Genomic DNA, 21,258 nt, shown 5'->3' with positions numbered 1-21,258 from the left:
AATCAGTATGCCAATTGCAAGCTCCCTCAAAACTTGAGATATCTGTGGCATTGTGTTGTGATAAAACTGCACATTTTAGAGTGGCCTTTAATTGTCCCCAGCATAAGGTGCACCTGTGTAACGATCATGCTGTTTAATCAGCTCATTGATATGCCACACCTGTCAGGTGGATGGATTATATTGGCAAAGGAGAAAGGCTCACTAACAGGGATGTTAACAAATTTGTCAACAAAATTTGAGCTAAATATGCTTTTAGTGCATATGGAACATTTCTGGGACCTTTATTTTCAGCTCATGAAACATGGGACCAACACTTTACATGTTGCGTTTATATTTTTGTCGGGTGTAGTTTACAATCAAAATCCTGACTCTAAGCAGGGCTATTAACTTCTTTGGGATAGGGGGCGGTATTTTGACGTCGGGTCTCAATACTTGTGATGTTTTATTTCATACATTTGTAAAAATGTCTAAAAACCTGTTTTTGCTTTGTCATTATGGGGTATTGTGTGTAGATTGAGGCGGAAAAAAACAATTTTAATCAATTTTAGACCAAGGCTGTAACGTAACAAAATGTGGAAAAAGTAAAGTCTGAAAACTTTCCTAATGCACTGTATTGGAGACCACCCAGGATAGTCTAGGTGTATATGATATGTGATGGTCCAAGTCAGAAGTATGTGTGTCAGGCTTCCCTTTTGTGGAACTTCAACAGCTCCAGTTTCATTATGTACTCTGTAGTCTCCTGCACCAGAGACTTGCATTTCTCAACTCTACATAACTAGCTACAATCAGCAAGTCCTACACAACAGCTTGGATCAGTTCAGTCAGATCAGTAGTATTAGTTAAAAAGTTTGCCTTGTCAGTCCAAATCAAAGAAACATTATTACAATAAAAAATGTGAGCATTTATTTCAACCTTTGATTCAATGCTCCACCAGTAGCTGGGTAAGGTAAACTAGTGTTTACCTTATTCTGGCGGGGTACCCCTGGGGTTGACCATTTTTGTTTACACCTGTACTAACATTCCTGATTCATTTAATCAAGGGCTATATCATTAGTTGAATAAGGTTATTGTACTAGACTACAACATAACTATGTATCCCTGGGGGCAACCAGTACATGTGTTCTACTTTAAACGTTCCTAGTTACTAACTACCATTGTGAAACGAGCATGCTGAGTGTCTCACCGATGTGGTAGAGGCCAATCCAGTCGGTGGCATCCACCTCCTCCTTGATGTCCCAGGAGATGACCAGGTTCTCGCCCCTCCCCAGCGTGAACTCCAGTGTGGACGCCGTCAGCGACGAGCGGCTCTGCGACGTCACCAGGTCCGTGTCACTGTTGGCCCTCGGGAGGCCCATGGGGCTAGTCACCACGGAAGCCATGTCCCCTGCGGCGCCACCACGCTCTGCCAGGCTCCGAAGGTTCTCCGGGCTGAGTGTGTGTCGCAGGTGTGGGCTGCGCCTCCGAGGCGCTGACAGGTGCTCCCGTCCCAAGTGTCCGGACAATCCGTGTGCATTGTGGGGGTGGGCTGTGTGGGGATGGTTACGGGTCCTTGGAAGGACTGCTGTGGCAAGTGAGGGACGCATGGTGGGAGCGGGGGAAAGGCCAAAGCAGGAAGTTTGGAGGTGTAGTTACGGGAGCTGGCAACAGGTTGGTGGGGGTTAGATAACCGGAAACCCTTGGTCTTAGTGGTTGGGTTACGCTTCAAAGATGCGGTCTACCTCGGACACTTAACTATGGTAGATTGCTACAGCTTTAGCTTTCAGATGGTGGTGTCAATAATGTTTCATGTGGAGGCTGCAGAAGTTATCCTTCCATAAAAGCTCTGCGGTGTGTTGTACCTAAAGTTCTGACCAAGCTCTCTCTGGCCAATGTAAAAAAATATTATTCCTGGAGTGCAGTGAACAATCCAGTAGCAAAGGCAGGTGGAAGACAGCCAGCGTTGTCCACTCTGCTACTTTACGCTGTCCAACAAGCAACGATCGAGACAGAGCTCAAGACTAGGAAAGAGAAGACAAAATGGAGAGGAAAATAAGGGACAGGGGCAGACAGACGAAGTGAAACAAAGAACAAAACGTCAGTATTCTTAACCGATGCACTGCATGCACAGCAAAAACAGTGAACACTGGACAACTCTCAGTGAAATGCAATCCCGAGATCCCTGAACAAGCATGTCACCAGACTGCGATGTGGTGTCACAGAACCAGTCACCAATGCATTTATGGATTGGCCGCCTAGGCCTAGCCATTCTAATTTACACACCGAGTGATTCTCTCTTTCCTAATCAACATTACAAATTGATGACGAAATTACATCAGGAAAGCTGGGTTAAAGCGAAACTGCTGATTGTTTCATCTCTCCTTCTCGATTAAATGCATGCAAATGGAACAAAAAAAAAATCTAAAACAGGATTTATTGTATTAGAGACATGTTTCCATAACAATAACAACGTCCCAATGTACTGTTTTGAGGACTGAAAGTCCCCCTCTCTCTCTTACTAGGACTCTTTCCCTCCGTGCTTTGTGGAGTCTGTCAGATTGACTGCCCCAGAAAAAGGAAGTGGAGATCCAGCAGAGAAGGGGAGCTGTAACTGCCTCCCTGGAAGATCTTAAATCAGCAAAGGTGTCTTGGGGGATATTAGGGGGACGACTGTGATTGGCTGTCCGATTCTGAACCACAACCGTTTAGTATGAAAAGGGAGACGTGACTTTATGATTCAATAGGAGCTTATTTTAGATGTGCTGAGCTATAATTTGAGCTAATGCTAGCACCAGTAATTTCTGATTTGGGCTGATCTATGCTGGGCTCATCTCATTGTCTGTTCAGCACTATTATAACCAACTAAGCTGTTGTGGGTGCAGACCATTACACAGTACTGTAGCTCCTTGGTAAATTGAAGTATAATCTCTGTTGAACCAATTTACAATACATGACCAAAAGTATGTGGACACATGCTTGTAGAACATCTCATTACAAAATCATGGACATTGACATGGAGTTGGTCCCCCCTTTGCTGCTATAACAGCCTTCACTCTTCTGGGAAGGCTATCCACTAGATGTTGAAGCATTGCTGCGGGGACTTGCTTCCATTCAGCCACAGGAGCCTTAGTGAGGTTGTACACTGTGCGCCGGGGGCATTGTCCTGCTGAAACATGAAAGGGCCTTCCCCAAACTGTTGCCACAAAGTTGGAAGTACAGAATCGTCTAGAATGTCATTGTATGCTGTAGCGTTAAGATTTCCCTTCACTGGAACTAACGGGCCTAGCCCGAACAATGAAAAACAGCCCCAGACCAGTAGTCCTCCTCCACCAAACTTTACATTTGACACTATGCAATGGCGCAGGTAGCATTTTCCTGGCATCCGCCAAACCCATGTTCGTCCGTCGAACTGCCAGATTGTGAAATGTGACTCGCCCTCTACAGAATGCGTTTCCACTGCTCCAGATTCCAATGGCGGCGAGCTTTACACCACTTCGGCCGATACTTGGCATTGCGCATGGTGATCTTAGGCTTGCGTGCGGGTGCTTGGCCATGGAAACCAATTTCATGAAGCTCCCGATGAACAGTTTTTGTGCTGACGTTGCTTCCAGAGGCAGTTTGGAGTGTTGCAACCAAGGACAGACGATTTTTACGTGCAACACGCTTCAGCACTCGGTGGCCCTGTTCTGTGAGCTTGTGTGGCCTACCACGTGAATTTCACGAACTATGACAGTGCCACGTTGAAAGTCACTGAGCTCTTCAGTAAGGCCATTCTGCTGCCAGTTTGTCTATGGAGATACCATGGCTGTGTGCAAAATTTTATACACCGTCAACAACGGGTGTGGCTGAAATAGCCGAATCCAGTAAATTGAAGGGCTGTCCACATACTTTTGTGTATATATAGTGCACTGTTGCAGATGGTTTAGCTCTGGTTTTATATGTATGAACTGACTGGAGATACTTAAGGGGTGCGAGCTTTGGAGATTGACGCCAGATCAAGTTACTAAGGTCCAAGTACAAGGACTGAGGACTGATTTTCTTTTCTGTTGTATTGTATTGATGACAGTCTGTGGACACCATTTGATGATCTGATTACTTTATGACTTTATACTCGGCCTTGTCTCAGGGTAGTAGGTTGATGGTTGAAGATATCCCTCCTTGTGGTGTGGGGGCTGTGCCTTGGCAAAGTGGGTGGGGTTATATCCTGCCTGTTTGGCCCTGTCTGGGGGTAACGTCAGACAGGGCCACAGTGTCTCTCCTTACCCCTCCTGTCTCAGCCTCCAGTATTTATGCTGCAATAGTTTGTGTCGGGGGCCTAGGGTCAGTCTGTTATATCTGGAGTATTTCTCATGTCTTGTCCGGTGTCCTGTGTGAATTTAAGTATGCTCCCTCTAATTCTCGCTCTTTCTCAGGACCTGAGCCCTAGGACCATGCCTCAGGACTCCCTGGCCTGATGACTCCTTGCTGTCCCCAGTCCACCTGGTCATGCTGTTGCTCCAGTTTCAACTGTTCTGCCTGCGGCTATGGAACCCTGACCTGTTCACTGGATGTGCTACCTTGTCCCGGACCTGCTGTTTTGGACTCCCTCTCTCTACCGCGCCTGCTGTCTCTAACTCTGAATGATCGGCAATGAAAAGCCAACTGATTTACTCCTGAGGTGCTGACCTGTTGCCCCCTCTACAACCACTGTGATTATTATTATTAATAATATCTGACCCTGCTGGTCATCTATGAACGTTTGAACAACTTGGCCATGTTCTGTTATAATCTCCACCCGGCACAGCCAGAAAAGGACTGGCCACCCCTCAGAGCCTGATTCCGCTCTAGGTTTCTTCCTAGGTTCTGGCCTTTCTAGGGAGTTTTTCCTAGCCACCGTGCTTCTACATCTGCATTGCTTGCCGTTTGGGGTTTTAGGCTGGGGTTTTAGGCTGGGTTTCTGTTTTCTGACATCGGCTGATGTAAAAAGGGCTTTATAAATACATTTGATTGATTGATAACTCTGCTGCAGGAGACAAAGATCACTACCTTATTTGGGTTTCCTACAAGCCCCTAGGGCTAATGTTGACATATCCAAATCAGACAGGAAACAGTTCTAAGGGCCAGTTCAGAGAATGCCACCTAGACTTTTCCTCTGCTTCTGTGCTGGGTGGTGTCTCCCTGCTTCAACTTGTAATATACTGAATTGGTTTAACAAAAAGGAGAGCAGTGAAGTCAATCTGGAAACTCCTGTAACAGAAGTGTAATATCTTACATTGTGCACATCTGCAATATCATCAGTTCATCCTGCTGCCCGAGGCAACATCATATCACTGAATCTCAGTTTAATAGTGATTTATAACGATCTATGTTGCTCAGTGCGACAGTACATGAAAAGAGAGGTCATGCATGTGTGAGATGATTGCCTGTGTGTCCGGACTGATACTGGAGAAAGGAATGCTTGCATGGATGTCCCTGAGTCAACAAGACTATACAACTGGGGAACACGCATGCAGGCACAAATAGATATGTACACGGCTACATGTGCGCGCACACACACACACACACACACACACACTTGTGGGAGAAGGAGCATTTTGAGTAATCGAGAGAGAGAAAGGTCTGTACACTTGAATGGTAGTTATGCAACTGTTCTTGAGGTCAGTCCTCAAATTCCTTCCATGTCTGTATGCCATTGTTTTCTCTAATTTGAGTGGGAGAGGTCTGGGTTATGTCTGTCTCACTGAGCCAACGGGATAAGGAGCCTGTTCACTGCCTCTATACACAGTACAGGGGCCTTGACCTGAAAATGCAACCTTCCTTTCCTTGAAATAAATAATGGCAATAACGCAAATCAATCACAGATCTCACATGACATGATGGATTAAAGCAGTGTAGCAGAAGCCTAGCGTTCAGCTATCCATGACTGGATAGCTGAACGCTAGGCTTCTGCTACACCGCTTTAATCCATCATGTCATGTGAGATCTGTGATTGATTAGCGTCTAGGAAGGAAAGAAGGAAGCAAGTATTCATTTTAAAGACGCAAAACAAGGCCATGGTAACCATTTATGCTTAGGACAAAAAATTGCAGATTCCAAAAGGTTGGTTAAAAAAAATATATATATATACACTGCTCAAAAAAATAAAGGGAACACTTAAACAACACAATGTAACTCCAAGTCAATCACACTTTTGTGAAATCAAACTGTCCACTTAGGAAGCAACAATGATTGACAATACATTTCACATGCTGTTGTGCAAATGGAATAGACAACAGGTGGAAATTATAGGCAATTAGCAAGACGCCCCCAAAAAAGGAGTGGTTCTGCAGGTAGGGACCCCAGACCACTTCTCAGTTCCTATGCTTCCTGGCTGATGTTTTGGTCACTTTTGAATGCTGGCGGTGCTTTCACTCTAGTGGTAGCATGAGACGGAGTCTACAACCCACACAAGTGGCTCAGGTAGTGCAGCTCATCCAGGATGGCACATCAATGCGAGCTGTGGCAAGAAGGTTTGCTGTGTCTGTCAGCGTGGTGTCCAGAGCATGGAGGCGCTACCAGGAGACAGGCCAGTACATCAGGAAAAGTGGAGGAGGTCGTAGGAGGGCAACAACCCAGCAGCAGGACCGCTACCTCCGCCTTTGTGCAAGGAGGAGCAGGAGGAGCACTGCCAGAGCCCTGCAAAATGACCTGCAGCAGGCCACAAATGTGCATGTGTCTGCACAAACGGTCAGAAACAGACTCCATGAGGGTGGTATGAGGGCCCGACGTCCACAGGTGGGGGTTGTGCTTACAGCCCAACACCGTGCAGGACGTTTGGCATTTGCCAGAGAACACCAAGATTGGCAAATTCGCCACTGGCGCCCTGTGCTCTTCACAGATGAAAGCAGGTTCACACTGAGCACGTGACAGACGTGACAGTCTGGAGATGCTGTGGAGAACATTCTGCTGCCTGCAACATCCTCCAGCATGACCGGTTTGGCGGTGGGTCAGTCATGGTGTGGGGTGGCATTTCTTTGGGGGGCCGCACAGCCCTCCATGTGCTCGCCAGAGGTAGCCTGACTGCCATTAGGTACCGAGATGAGATCCTCAGACCCCTTGTGAGACCATATGCTGGTGCGGTTGGCCCTGGGTTCCTCCTAATGCAAGTCAATGCTAGACCTCATGTGGCTGGAGTGTGTCAGCAGTTCCTGCAAGAGGAAGGCATTGATGCTATGGACTGGCCCGCCCGTTCCCCAGACCTGAATCCAATTGAGCACATCTGGGACATCATGTCTCGCTCCGTCCACCAACGCCACGTTGCACCACAGACTGTCCAGGAGTTGGCGGATGCTTTAGTCCAGGTCTGGGAGGAGATCCCTCAGGAGACCATCCGCCACCTAATCAGGAGCATGCCCAGGTATTGTAGGGAGGTTATACAGGCACATGGAGGCCACACACACTACTAAGCCTCATTTTGACTTGTTTTAAGGACATTACATCAAAGTTGGATCAGCCTGTAGTGTGGTTTTCCACTTTCATTTTGAGTGTGACTCCAAATACAGACCTCCATGGGTTGATAAATTGGATTTCCATTGATTATTTTTGTGTGATTTTGCTGTCAGCACATTCAACTATGTAAAGAAAAAAGTATTTAATAAGAATATTTTTTTCATTCAGATCTAGGATGTGTTGTTTAAGTGTTCCCTTTATTTTTTTGAGCAGTATATATATATAATAAACAATGCTCTTTTGTATTGGGACCCACAGAATCCATCTGGTGCTTTGAGATTCTGGTTATAACTGTGTGAAAGAGTATTATTAGGCCAATAAATAAATAATCAGTTCCATTTTGAACGTGTGGTACACCATGTTTATGGTAAAGCCATGGAATCCTATTGTTGGGCAAGAATACCAGAGAGCCATTCTGTTGGGCACAAATACTGGTTGAATAAACGTTGCTTCCACGTCATTAAAATAAAAAAAATGCAACAATTAACGATTTTACTGAGTTACAGTTCATATAAAGGAAATCAGTCAATTGAAAAAAAAGAATTAGGCCCTAATCTATGGATTTCACATGACTGGGCAGGGGCGCAGCCATGGGTGGGACCCAGGCCCACCCACTGGGAAGCCAGGCCCAGACAATCAGATTAAGTTTTTCCCCAACAAAGGGCTTTATTACAGAGAAATAATTCTCAGTTTCATCAGCTGTCCGTGTGGCTAGTCTCAGACGATCCCACAGGTGAAGAATCTGGATGTGGAGGTCCTGGGTTTACGTGGTTACACGTGGTCTGCGGTTGGGAGGTCGGTTGGACGGAGTGCCAAATTCTCTAAAACAACATTGGAGGTGGCTTATGTTAGAGAAATAAACATTACATTCTCTGGCAACAGCTCTGGTGGACATTCCTGCAGTCAGCATGCCAATTGCACGCTCCCTCAAAACATCTAAGGCATTGTGTTCTGTGACAAAACTGCAGGAGGATGGATTATCTTGGCAAATGACAAATTCTCACTAAACAGGGATGTAAACAAATTTATGCACAACATTTTAGAGAAATAAGCTTTTCAGTTAATGAAACCAACACTTTATATGGTGTTATATACACACACACATTTATTTATCTTTGCTTCTGATAGAGGTGAATCAGCGTGGAAAAAGGAATTTGGGTATTTCTTTTTTTACTCAACATTTTACCTAAATCCAATGACATGGTAAAATGTTTTGTTGAAGTTCAAAACTAGATGTTGAACTGATGTCTGTTCCCAGTTGGATAAGCAAAAGGTTAAATTATCTTCCTACAGCCCTTCTTTGAAGGAAAGTCACTAATCTGATATGACTAGATTGGTGAAAGATATGTTGTGGGGCCCTTGCTTTCTCCTGTCCAGTCATGTTAAATCAATAATTATTTAAAAGGAAATAAGGAAAGAAGACTGTAATTGTTAAGTATTATAGTGAATGGCAGGAGTGAGTAAAGTTATCTCCCTTATGGAGTTTGTAACATCCCAGCGCTTCACCATTAAAAGTGACACGCGCCTCAGATCTGGGACCCACTTCAATGGCCACAGTGTGCCATCCCATTTTGACACCAATGTAGCAAACAATAGGGCTGATTACCTCCCCGAATGGGAATGCTACCTGGATTCCCTGATCGCAAAACAGCTAGCAATAAACCTTGTGGAAGTTCATAACTACAGTATTCATTCAAATGGGAAGTTGGTGAAAAAAAAAAAGGATGGCTGGAATAAGAATATTGTTGTTCTTGGCAATTGACCCACATTCTACCAACACCACTGCACACCTAGACAGTGGGAAAGGTGTCCCTTTCGCTCTCCTTACACCTCTGTGTCCCTGCTAGAGGGTGGGTGGCCTTGTGAATATTGATTGACACATGTCCGTCTTCCAGGCTTCCTGTCAATATTCTGTCCAGAGGAGATTCGGGCCTCTCAAAGGCCAAAAAACTCGGGGAGGATAGATGACAGTAGGGAACAGTGCACACACTTCCATGCCTAAAACACATCTTACCAAGCAGAAGTGCTGAATCTTCACAATGCAAGGCACTGTTTAAAGCACTCCTTTGCAGCTCACACACAAGCATTGACTATATCAGGCGCGCGGGCGGGGTACATGCAGACAGTAGCATGTTAGCAAGTGTGTGCTCAGTATTGTTTTGATTTTTGAGCTGACGGCACAGACTTGTATTGGTTATCAAATACTGTAATTTAAACAGCTAGCACACACTATACTTCTACACACAGTGTTTTACAACATGGCTACACCTTGCTCCACACTTGCTCTGAGTGTATTCACCTTGCTCTGAGTGTATTCTCCGAGAACATTCTCTTGAGTGCGTTCTTGTGAGGATTTGAGTGTGGAGAACGCATAAAACATTACATTTGAGAAGCACTGCACTCCCCCTACTGTATTGCCTCACACTGCATCTCCCCATTCACTGAACCTTCTTCCAGCCAGGACAATGGCAACAGAGACGAAACAAGAAGCAAACGTTTTACTTCAGAATTATTAGCTAGATATGTGATAATGTAGCTAACCAGATAGTTTAACAGCCAAAAATGTCCTAAAACTAATGTTATGCAAGGTAGATGTCAATTCTTCATGGGTAGCTAGCTAACAATTATTTGTGGCTATCTGGCTAGCTAACAGTAGTACCTAGCCAGTTAGCCCTACTGACTTGCGATCTACGGTGTGTAGGCATGTAAACATGCCCGAAACAGCATGTCATTAGTAATGTATGAAAATTAAATATTGTTGTCAGGCAACATAAGAGATGTGGATAGGCAGCATTTCATTCCGAAGTTGGACTGTATTTTCTCTCACTTCAGCTCAAATAATAATGTGGCTGTGTCATATTTCTTTGCATATTTCTGTTGAAGCTTGCGTCGATGCATGCTTCAAAATACGTACCAATGGAATATGCATTTGAGAAGTGCCTTACGTGCTCCGTTTCGCACACTTTGATTTGGACTCATACTCAGACCCTCCCGTGCGGTAGTCCGCATTTTGAGAACACCCAGGCAGTGTATCTATGACACGTACAGTTCTCTGAGCCACAAATAAAAACACACCCAGAATGCACTCACAGTCCACGCAGCTATAATATGATATGCTGTAAATGAAGCACGCTAATGTTACTGTGGATATAGGCTAATCATTCATGGACCTGTTCACTATGGGTAATGCAGTTCATATGAACGTGTAAGCTTTATCGATGCACTGAGGCCTCATAATAATGAATGCAGTTCTGACTCACTATGAGAGCAGTAACTGTATACTGTGCCAGGGTTCGTCATGGCTACTTCGCTGGCTGCTTCCCCATGGGAATACATGCCTGGAATGAGTCACACGCTGAGAGGTATCCCACAATGACCTGCAATGCGAGTGAGCGCCACGGAAGTGGTTCCATTCACGCTCACTTCCTGTTGTTTTCATGCAGTACCACTTTAGAACTCTGATATTTTTATAAACACAATGGAAGAAGGATACTAACATATGCACATGAATCTGCACCTTAGTTTTACACTTATGATGTGCATACACACACAATACAAACAGACAGAAAGACACGCAGGGTCAAGAAAAAAAACATAGGAAACAAGCATATAAACTGTACAGCCAAACCAGACACATCCATTTAACCTGTCCTCACTCTCCCTAATGTACATCACTTTGTCCAACTACACCTGCACTGCATGACCCCACAAAACAGATGGCGCCAAAGACAGCCTGAGACAACACGATGGTAAATGTACCATTCTGGGTCAAAGTTGCCCATTGGCACAGACCTAGGATCAGCTCATCTTCTCTGAATCCTCACCTTAGCTACACTTGTTTTTAACCATTTCATGTTGAGTTTGATTCATTTCATGAACTGAGTTCAAATGGAAATGATCTCAACCCCATCTGTGACTGCATCCATCCAAGTGAAGATTGGCAGGACAATTTGAAATTCAATATAAGATGCTACTGTTTGCTTTGATATAAACTAACGTAGCAGCCGTAAAAGAAGACGCCTGAGTGGAGTTCCCACATCTGGTTTTCTGCGAAAAAAGAAGCTAGGTTGAATTAGCTATATCCCTGAAAACTGGATGCATCTGGTTATTGGCAACTCCGCTAAGCCTAGCTTTGACACATCCTGGGTGTATCACTTTGATCACTTGATTTGAGGTGAATATACTGTATGCAAAGGCCAGGGGGGCACAGTTCTTGTCCTCAGTGGCTGCAGTCCTGCTTCTTTTCATCTCTCCCTGTACTGGCACTGAATTTATCAATTAAATGCACTGATTTCCCAACGAATGCACACACATGAAGGATTTTGGTTTTGACATTGAGCAGAGTCATGACAAAATCATGTTGTATTGAGCACGCCTGGTTACACATCCACCATAGTTGCTGTGATGTTCTGAGCCAGCACAGTATGGTTTGAGTCTGCATGATATTGTGAAAGGGTAATAGTTTCCTCTTCCCAGGTCTTAAATCAGTGTCAGGTGAACAGGATAGAACATGAACCAGCAGACACTTTGGCCCTTGAAGACTGGAGCTGTGACACTGGCTGTAGGCATAACATAAACTCACTCATAACATCTGAAATAATGGTATGATGTCAATGATCAGCTGCATAGCGCATGGAGTGAGCATTATGCTGTACTCCCCAGTGCATTACCAGCCACAAAGTGATGCTACAATGGGTAGCCTATACCACCTACAGAGAAGTATCATATTTTATAGCCTACTCTCAATATTGACAGGTGAATTGAACACATCTTACTATATTACCTACTGTAGTCGACAAGGCAAGCTAGCCTACATCAAATAATTAGCATGTCAACACGCTACGCTTCTCTCGTGCTGTCGAGGCCACAGGCGCATTGCTTTGCGCACATTACTGAGGACCGCACTGAACAGTATGCGATCATTGCTCGCTATTGGGTTAGGCTACTCTGGGAATTCCCTACGTCAATTCTTAATGCAAATCTCCTTGACAAGACGCAGGCTATAAATCAACCAATTTCACTTAATTGAAAGTGATGACATGCACAACATGACACTGTATTCACATGTAACGGTTTGGCTGTACTAACAGATTTAAATTCCTTCGGTCACCATCCTAAACGATAATAAAATGCCACATGAAATATTGACCACGGGTGTACCCATAGGTAGCGTACCCATTGCTTACCTTTTGCAAAGATGTGCGATAAAACAGACGCACACAAATTAAACGCGAGCACAGCCTTTATCCACAGTTATGGTGTGGATATCACGATGGTTTTGTTACCTCTCTGTGCAGTCTCAGATTTATGGACAAGCGGGATACCACTTTAGGGGACCCAAGTCCAGGCCAAATATGTAGAGGCAGCCTGGGTGTGAGTCATGTATAGCGTCAGTATCTCTCCTCCGGTGAAATTTTCAGGCTGCGGAGGCTGGACGGCCTTCTTGTAGCAGGCTGTCAGTGTCTAAAGGTGCGCGCTAGAAACACAATTTCCTCTTATTATTACGACCACAACGTTCGTTTTGTCGCCTTTTCAATGTATAGCCTTCTATGGTTTTGCATCGCAATGCGTATTCCACACACTCAGCCATACTGTCCGAATCATCTTCCCTGCCAGCAAATGCTCAAATCCGAACGCCCTATCCGTAAGCAACACAGGTTTGAAGCCGAACTTACAGAGTAAGATGGCAAATGTAGCCTACCTAATTATTGCAGTTAGCCTATGAGTCGTTTGTCTAACAGGGGTCATTATGGAATTATTCATAATATACCTGATGCGTAAGCCGTGCCTCCTCTGTTGAAATGGGCGGTGACTTTAAGGAGATAGACCCAGCCTGCAGAGCTGTGTATGGCGGCTGGCTGTGCAACCTGGTCTCAGAGTATTTTGTAGTATTCTGTACGTAAATCAGGGACCCTCCATACTAATGTTTATAGATCAAGGATTTACGTTTACTATGTTACATCTAGTATATGAGACCAGGCTGGTGTGTTGGAACGCGTGCATGCACGTGTCATATAGGCAGTGGCGATTTTCGCATGTAAATCTTAGTGGGGCAAACTAAAAAATACATTTTTAGATGCATGCCAGCAAACCCACTGCACAACACTAAACAATACATTAATTGCACTATAACGGTGACAAACGGTGCCCACACAGTCCCAACACCTTACCACTGCTATACCTGTTAATTCAGCCTAATTTACTGCCTTTAAAAAAACATAGCTGATATGGCTGACTTGCTTAAACAAATGTGGTTCCTACTGATAATTGAGATGTACAAACTATGACATAAGGGGACGATGAGCAGATAATAGACAATCTGTAATTTCGTGACATTAATGAGCGAGCTAGGATGGGGTAGTCAATATAACTATTTGATCAGCTCTTTTGAAATGTACAGCAACATAATTCAGAACATCGGCTGTTCTTACAGTATTCTTCCTGTACTTCAAGTCAGAACAATAGGATAAATAAAGGGGGCATATAAGCAGACAATTTATGCAGCGGCAATCAATACATTTTTGGACTCACCTTGTTGTGCTGTGCTCACTTGAAGCTGGTGCGGCAGTCCTTTGTGGGCCATTTTTTCAGAAAACTTTGTCATCAAAGTCTGGCATTCTCTAGATTTATCGTGCTTTCAAAATAACTGAGAACTCTGAGAAAAAACAAGGTCGTCAGTGATCTTCATGTCAGAGCTCTAGAAAGAGGCCCGAGTTCCCGACTTGCAATTCTGAGTTGGATGACCGTTCAAAACCTATTTTCCCAGTTGGAGCTTGTGAAATCACTAAAATCAGATTTCCCAGTTCTGAGTTTCCAGTTGTTTTGAGCACAGCAGAAGTCATGCTGAATTGACACCATGGCCAATGTTGAATGTTTATACGTTTAAGCTTGGAAAAGAGACCCTTAAACACAGACTTGGGACCACACACCCACTCCACTGAATAGCAGGCAAGTGATTGCTATCCAATGCTTGCAGTTAGCCGCTGACTTCTTCCAAAGCACTCATTGATCAATTAGCAATTTCCAAGTTGTTGTGTAATGTTAATGTCCAATGGCCAATGAGCACCGACATGTTTTATCTGTAAATTCTCTTCAATATTTCTAATGTGACAAGGATTAAAAAGGATTTGCCAGTAGATTGTAGACTTTGCTAGCTGAGATTTTGAAAGTATGGTGTTGACATGATCAGTCCAATCAAAGCTGATATAAGATATAACATGATTTGAAGTAATTTTATCTGTGACCAATGACCTTGAGCTTTCTTGGATGGGCACTTCTAATGCACAGTTCCAGTCAAAAGTGTGGACACACCTTCTCATTCCAGGGTTTTCTTAATTTTACTATGTTCTACATTGTAGAATAATAGTGAAGACATCAAAACTATGAGGTGGGGATGATGGGACTGGCTTCCTTACATTTACATTTACATTTAAGTCATTTAGCAGACGCTCTTATCCAGAGCGACTTACATATTGGTGGATTCACCTTATGATATCCAGTGGAACAACCACTTTACAATAGTGCATCTAAATCTTTTAAGGGGGGGGGGGGGTTAGAAGGATTACTTTATCCTATCCTAGGTATTCCTTAAAGAGGTGGGGTTTCAGGTGTCTCCGGAAGGTGGTGATTGACTCCGCTGTCCTGGCGTCGTGAGGGAGCTTGTTCCACCATTGGGGTGCCAGAGCAGCGAACAGTTTTGACTGGGCTGAGCGGGAACTGTGCTTCCTCAGAGGTAGGGAGGCGAGCAGGCCAGAGGTGGATGAACACAGTGCCCTTGTTTAGGTGTAGGGCCTGATCAGAGCCTGAAGGTACGGAGGTGCCGTTCCCCTCACAGCTCCGTAGGCACGCACCATGGTCTTGTAGCGGATGCGAGCTTCAACAGGAAGCCACTGGAGAGAGCGGAGGAGCGGGGTGACGTGAGAGAACTTGGGAAGGTTGAACACCAGACGGGCTGCGGCGTTCTGGATGAGTTGTAGGGGTTTAATGGCACAGGCAGGGAGCCCAGCCAACAGCGAGTTGCAGTAATCCAGACGGGAGATGACAAGTCCCTGGATTGGGACCTGCGCCGCTTCCTGTGTGAGGCAGGGTCGTACTCTGCGAATGTTGTAGAGCATGAACCTACAGGATCGGGTCACCGCCTTGATGTTAGTAGAGAACGACAGGGTGTTGTCCAGGGTCACGCCAAGGTTCTTAGCACTCTGGGAGGAGGACACAATGGAGTTGTCAACCGTGATGGCGAGATCATGGAACGGGCAGTCCTTCCCCGGGAGGAAGAGCAGCTCCGTCTTGCCGAGGTTCAGCTTGAGGTGGTGATCCGTCACCCACACTGATATGTCTGCCAGACATGCAGAGATGCGATTCGCCACCTGGTTATCAGAAGGGGGAAAGGAGAAGATTAATTGTGTGTCGTCTGCATAGCAATGATAGGAGAGACCATGTGAGGATATGACAGAGCCAAGTGACTTGGTGTATAGCGAGAATAGGAGAGGGCCTAGAACAGAGCCCTGGGGGACACCAGTGGTGAGAGCACGTGGTGCGGAGACAGATTCTCGCCACGCCACCTGGTAGGAGCGCCGGAGATGCCCAACTCGGAGAGGGTGGAGAGGAGGATCTGATGGTTCACCGTATCAAAGGCAGCAGATAGGTCTAGGAGGATGAGAGCAGAGGAGAGAGAGAGTTAGCTTTAGCAGTGCGGAGAGCCTCCGTGACACAGAGAAGAGCAGTCTCAGTTGAATGACCAGTCTTGAAACCTGACTGATTTGGATCAAGAAGGTCATTCTGAGAGAGATAGCAGGAGAGCTGGCCAAGGACGGCACGTTCAAGAGTTTTGGAGAGAAAAGAAAGAAGGGATACTGGTCTGTAGTTGTTGACTTCGGAGGGATCGAGTGTAGGTTTTTTCAGAAGGGGTGCAACTCTCGCTCTCTTGAAGACGGAAGGGACGTAGCCAGCGGTCAAGGATGAGTTGATGAGCGAGGTGAGGTAAGGGAGAAGGTCTCCGGAAATGGTCTGGAGAAGAGAGGAGGGGATAGGGTCAAGCGGGCAGGTTGTTGGGCGGCCGGCCGTCACAAGACGCGAGATTTCATCTGGAGAGAGAGGGGAGAAAGAGGTCAAAGCACAGGGTAGGGCAGTGTGAGCAGGACCAGCGGTGTCGTTTGACTTAGCAAACGAGGATCGGATGTCGTCAACCTTCTTTTCAAAATGGTTGACGAAGTCATCCGCAGAGAGGGAGGAGGGGGGGGGGAGGGGGAGGAGGATTCAGGAGGGAGGAGAAGGTGGCAAAGAGCTTCCTAGGGTTAGAGGCAGATGCTTGGAATTTAGAGTGGTAGAAAGTGGCTTTAGCAGCAGAGACAGAAGAGGAAAATGTAGAGAGGAGGGAGTGAAAGGACGCCAGGTCCGCAGGGAGGCGAGTTTTCCTCCATTTCCGCTCGGCTGCCCGGAGCCCTGTTCTGTGAGCTCGCAATGAGTCGTCGAGCCACGGAGCAGGAGGGGAGGACCGAGCCGGCCTGGAGGATAGGGGACATAGAGAATCAAAGGATGCAGAAAGGGAGGAGAGGAGGGTTGAGGAGGCAGAATCAGGGGATAGGTTGGAGAAGGTTTGAGCAGAGGGAAGAGATGATAGGATGGAAGAGGAGAGAGTAGCGGGAGAGAGAGAGCGAAGGTTGGGACGGCGCAATACCATCCGAGTAGGGGCAGAGTGAGAAGTGTTGGATGAGAGCGAGAGGGAAAAGGATACAAGGTAGTGGTCGGAGACTTGGAGGGGAGTTGCAATGAGATTAGTGGACGACCAGCATCTAGTAAAGATGAGGTCAAGCGTATTGCCTGCCTTGTGAGTAGGGGGGGAAGGTGAGAGGGTGAGGTCAAAAGAGGAGAGGAGTGGAAAGAAGGAGGCAGAGAGGAATGAGTCAAAGGTAGACGTGGGGAGGTTAAAGTCACCCAGAACTGTGAGAGGTGAGCCATCCTCAGGAAAGGAACTTATCAAGACGTCAAGCTCATTGATGAACTCTCCAAGGGAACCTGGAGGGCGATAAATGATAAGGATGTTAAGCTTGAAAGGGCTGGTAACTGTGACAGCATGGAATTCAAATGAGGAGATAGACAGATGGGTCAGGGGAGAAAGAGAGAATGTCCACTTGGGAGAGATGAGGATTCCAGTGCCACCACCCCGCTGGCCAGATGCTCTCGGGGTATGCGAGAACACGTGGGCAGACGAGGAGAGAGCAGTAGGAGTAGCAGTGTTATCTGTGGTAATCCAAGTTTCCGTCAGTGCCAAGAAGTCGAGGTGCTGGAGGGTAGCATAGGCTGAGATGAACTCTGCCTTGTTGGCCGCAGACCGGCAGTTCCAGAGGCTGCCGGAGACCTGGAACTCCACGTGGGTCGCGCGCGCTGGGACCACCAGGTTAGAGTGGCAGCGGCCACGCGGTGTGAAGCGTTTGTGTGGCCTCTCTCACATCAAAACATACCTGCAAACGAGTGACAGATGGATAGAGAGAGAGCATGATTTAGCCTTGTTTTTTTATTGTAACACGGTCAGTCATCTTAAATCAGGAGGTGAAATGCAAAACTGACCTTGGGATTACTACATTTCTGGCTGTATTTCAATGTAAAGTATCTCTTTAATAATACTTCCTGTTGACCCGACCAAGTGATATCTCACCTATGATCAAATCATATCAAATGTATTTATATAGCCCTTCTTACATCAGCTGATATCACAAAGTGCTGTACAGAAACCCAGCCTAAACCCCAAACAGCAAGCAATGCAGGTGTAGAAGCACGGTGGCTAGGAAAAACTCCCTAGAAAGGCCAAAACCTAGGAAGAAACCTAGAGAGGAACCAGGCTATGAGGGGTGGCCAGTCCTCTTCTGGCTGTGCCGGGTGGAGATTATAACAGCACATGGCCTAGATGTTCAAATGTTCATAAATGACCAGCATTGTCAAATAATAATAATCATAGTAGTTGTCGAGGGTGCAACAAGTCAGTAACACAAGAGTAAGTGTCAGTTGGCTTTTTCATAGCCGATCTTTGAGAGTATCTCTACCGCTCCTGCTGTCTCTAGAGAGTTGAAAACAGCAGGTCTGGGACAGGTAGCACATCCGGTGAATAGGTCAGGGTTGCAGCAGGTCTGGGACAACAGGTCTGGGACAGGTAGCACGTGAACAGGTCAGGATGAACAGGTCAGGGTTCCATAGCTGCAGGCAGAACAGTTGGAACTGGAGCAGCAGCATGGCCAGGTGAACTGGGGACAGCAAGGAGTCATCAAGCCAGGTAGTCCTGAGGCATGGTCCTAGGGCTCAGGTCCTCCGAGAGAGAAAGAAAGAAAGAGAAAGAGAGAATTAGAGAGAGCATATTTAAATTCACACAGGACACCGGAAAAGACAAGAGAAATACTCCAGATGTGACAGACTGACCCTAGCCCCCCGACACATAAACTACTGCAGCATAAATACTGGAGGCTGAGACAGGAGGGGTCAGGAGACACTGTGGCCCCATCCGAGGAAACCCCCGGACAGGGCCAAACAGGTAGGATATAACCCTACCCATTTTGCCAAAGCACAGCCTCCACACCACTGGAGGGATATCTCCAACCACCAACATACCATCCCGGGACAAGGCCGAGTATAGCCCACAAAGATCTCCGCCACGGCACAGCCCAAGGGGGGGGGGCGCCAACCCAGACAGGAAGACCACGTCAGTGACTCAACCCACTCAAGTGACGCACCCCTCCCAGGGACGGCATGGAAGAACACCAGTAAGCCAGTGACTCAGCCCCCGTAATAGGTGTAGAGGGAGAGAATCCCAGTGGGAAGAGGGGAAACCGGCCAGGCAGAGACAGCAAGGGCGGTTCGTTGCTCCAGCCTTTCCGTTCACCTTCACACCCCTGGGCCAGACTACACTTAATCATAGGACCTACTGAAGAGATATGTCTTCAGTAAAGACTTAAAGGTTGAGACTGAGTCTGCGTCTCTCACATGGGTAGGGAGACTATCCCATAAAAATGGAGCTCTATAGGAGAAAGCCCTGCCTCCAGCTGTTTGCTTAGAAATTCTAGGAACAATTAGGAGGCCCGCGTCTTGTGACCGTAGCGTACGTGTAGGTATGTACGGCAGGACCAAATCGGAAAGATAGGGGGCGCCCTGTGCGGGGCGTCCTGAACAGCCCGCAACGGGCCAGTGTAGGGAGGCTAGCACTGGAGTAATATGATCAAATTTTTTGGTTCTAGTCAGGATTCTAGCAGCCGTATTTAGCACTAACTGAAGTTTATTTAGTGCTTTATCCGGGTAGCCGGAAAGTAGAGCATTGCAGTAGTCCAACCTAGAAGTAACAAAGACATGGATACATTTTTCTGCGTCATTTTTGGACAGAAAGTTTCTGATGTTTTCGAATGACATCCCCAAGAGGTAAAATATATAGTGAAAACAATAGTGGTCCTAAAACGGAACCTTGAGGAACACCGACATTTACAGTTGATTTGTCAGGACAAACCATTCACAGAGACAAACTGATATCTTTCCGACAGATAAGACCTAAACCAGGCCAGAACTTGTCCATGTAGACCAGTCCTTCTCAAATAGTGGGGCGCGCCCCCCTGGGGGGGCTCGGAGCGATGCCAGGGGGGGGTGCGTGAACCCGGGGAACATGCTTTTTCTTGCCGCGGGGAGTATTTTTTTTTTTTTTAACCAAACAAGAGCACACAGCACAGAGCAGGAGATATGAAGTGCAGATAACAAACCCTTAAGAGACACCATGGAAAAATATTTAACATGGATGAAAAGAAAGGCGGAGAGAGACGGAGATAATGAGACAAACGTAAGTCTCCCGAAAGCTAAGACGAGGAAATATGACGAAGCCTATGTAGCGCTTGGCTTCACTGTGACTACGGTGGGAGACGAGGAAAGACTGGTATGTTTACTGTGTCTAAAAATGTTGGCAGCGGACAGCATTAAGCCAAATAAATGAAGACGTCACTTAAAGACATTACACCCCAATCACGCTGATAAGCCGCTTGAGTTTTTTCAGCGAAAACGTGCCGAATATTGTCAACAATCGTCCCGCTTTGTGAATGCTTCTTCAGTAAACCAGCGAGCACTGTTAGCATCATATAAGGTGGCGTACCAAATTGCTCAGTGCAAAAAACCCCACTCCATAGCAGAGGAGCTGATACTGCCTGCAGCATTAGACATGGTCTCTGTCATGCTGGATGACGCAAGTGCTGCAAAAATAAAAACTATCCCTCTGTCCAATGACACTGTCGCCAGACGTATAAATGACATTGCTAACGATCTTAAAGAACAGCTGGTAGATAAACTCAAAGACAAACGTTTTGCCTTACAGTTCGATGAGGCAACTGACAGCAACAAAGACTGTTTGTTTATCGCTTATGTATGTTTTGACATGACAAACTCCCTGTGTGAGGATCTACTTTTTTGTAAATATGTCAGAGACAGAGCCACAGCTGAAGAGCTATTCAAAATGCTGGACTGCTTCCTGACTGAGAATGGGCTAAAGTGGGAGAACTGCATTGGTGTTTGCAGTGATGGTGCACAGACCATGGCAGGGATGAGAAAAGGACTTCGGGCACTCATCACCTAATGCTGAGTGGACACACTGTGTTATACACAGAGAAGCACTGGCATCAAGGCACCTTTCCTCTGAATTAAGTAAGGCTATGACTGACATTGTAGGTGTAGTCAATTTTATAAAGACCAGACCACTAAAAACAAGAGTCTTCTCTGCTATCTGTGAGGAGATGGGAGCTGAACATCAAGCTGTGCTGTTTCACAGTGAAGCAAGGTGGCTGTCACGAGGAAAAGTCT

At 46.1% G+C, this 21,258-nt stretch overlaps 1 protein-coding gene across 3 annotated transcripts in view; it reads right to left on the bottom strand.

The window, feature by feature from the left end:
• The window catches only part of hecw2a (HECT, C2 and WW domain containing E3 ubiquitin protein ligase 2a), a 47,781-nt gene extending 34,489 nt beyond the window's left edge, over window positions 1-13,292 (bottom strand). For 2 of the 3 annotated variants that reach the window (XM_082966957.1, XM_082966959.1), the window contains exons 1-2: window positions 13,214-13,292; window positions 1,184-1,997 (exon numbers count right to left, since the gene is read on the bottom strand). In XM_082966957.1, the coding sequence (XP_082823083.1) occupies window positions 1,184-1,583 (400 nt within the window). In that variant the 5' untranslated portion in view covers window positions 1,584-1,997; window positions 13,214-13,292. The other variant, XM_082966958.1, reaches the window with a different exon arrangement.
• Window positions 13,293-21,258: the final 7,966 nt, after the last annotated feature.

Source organism: Salmo salar, chromosome 21 (genome assembly GCF_965601325.2).
Source record: "Salmo salar chromosome 21, fSalSal1, whole genome shotgun sequence".
In the NCBI taxonomy this organism is placed as follows: Eukaryota; Metazoa; Chordata; class Actinopteri; order Salmoniformes; family Salmonidae; genus Salmo; species Salmo salar.
The sequence above is the reverse complement of the archived record's forward strand: the minus strand, read 5'-3'. Positions and strand labels throughout refer to the sequence as shown.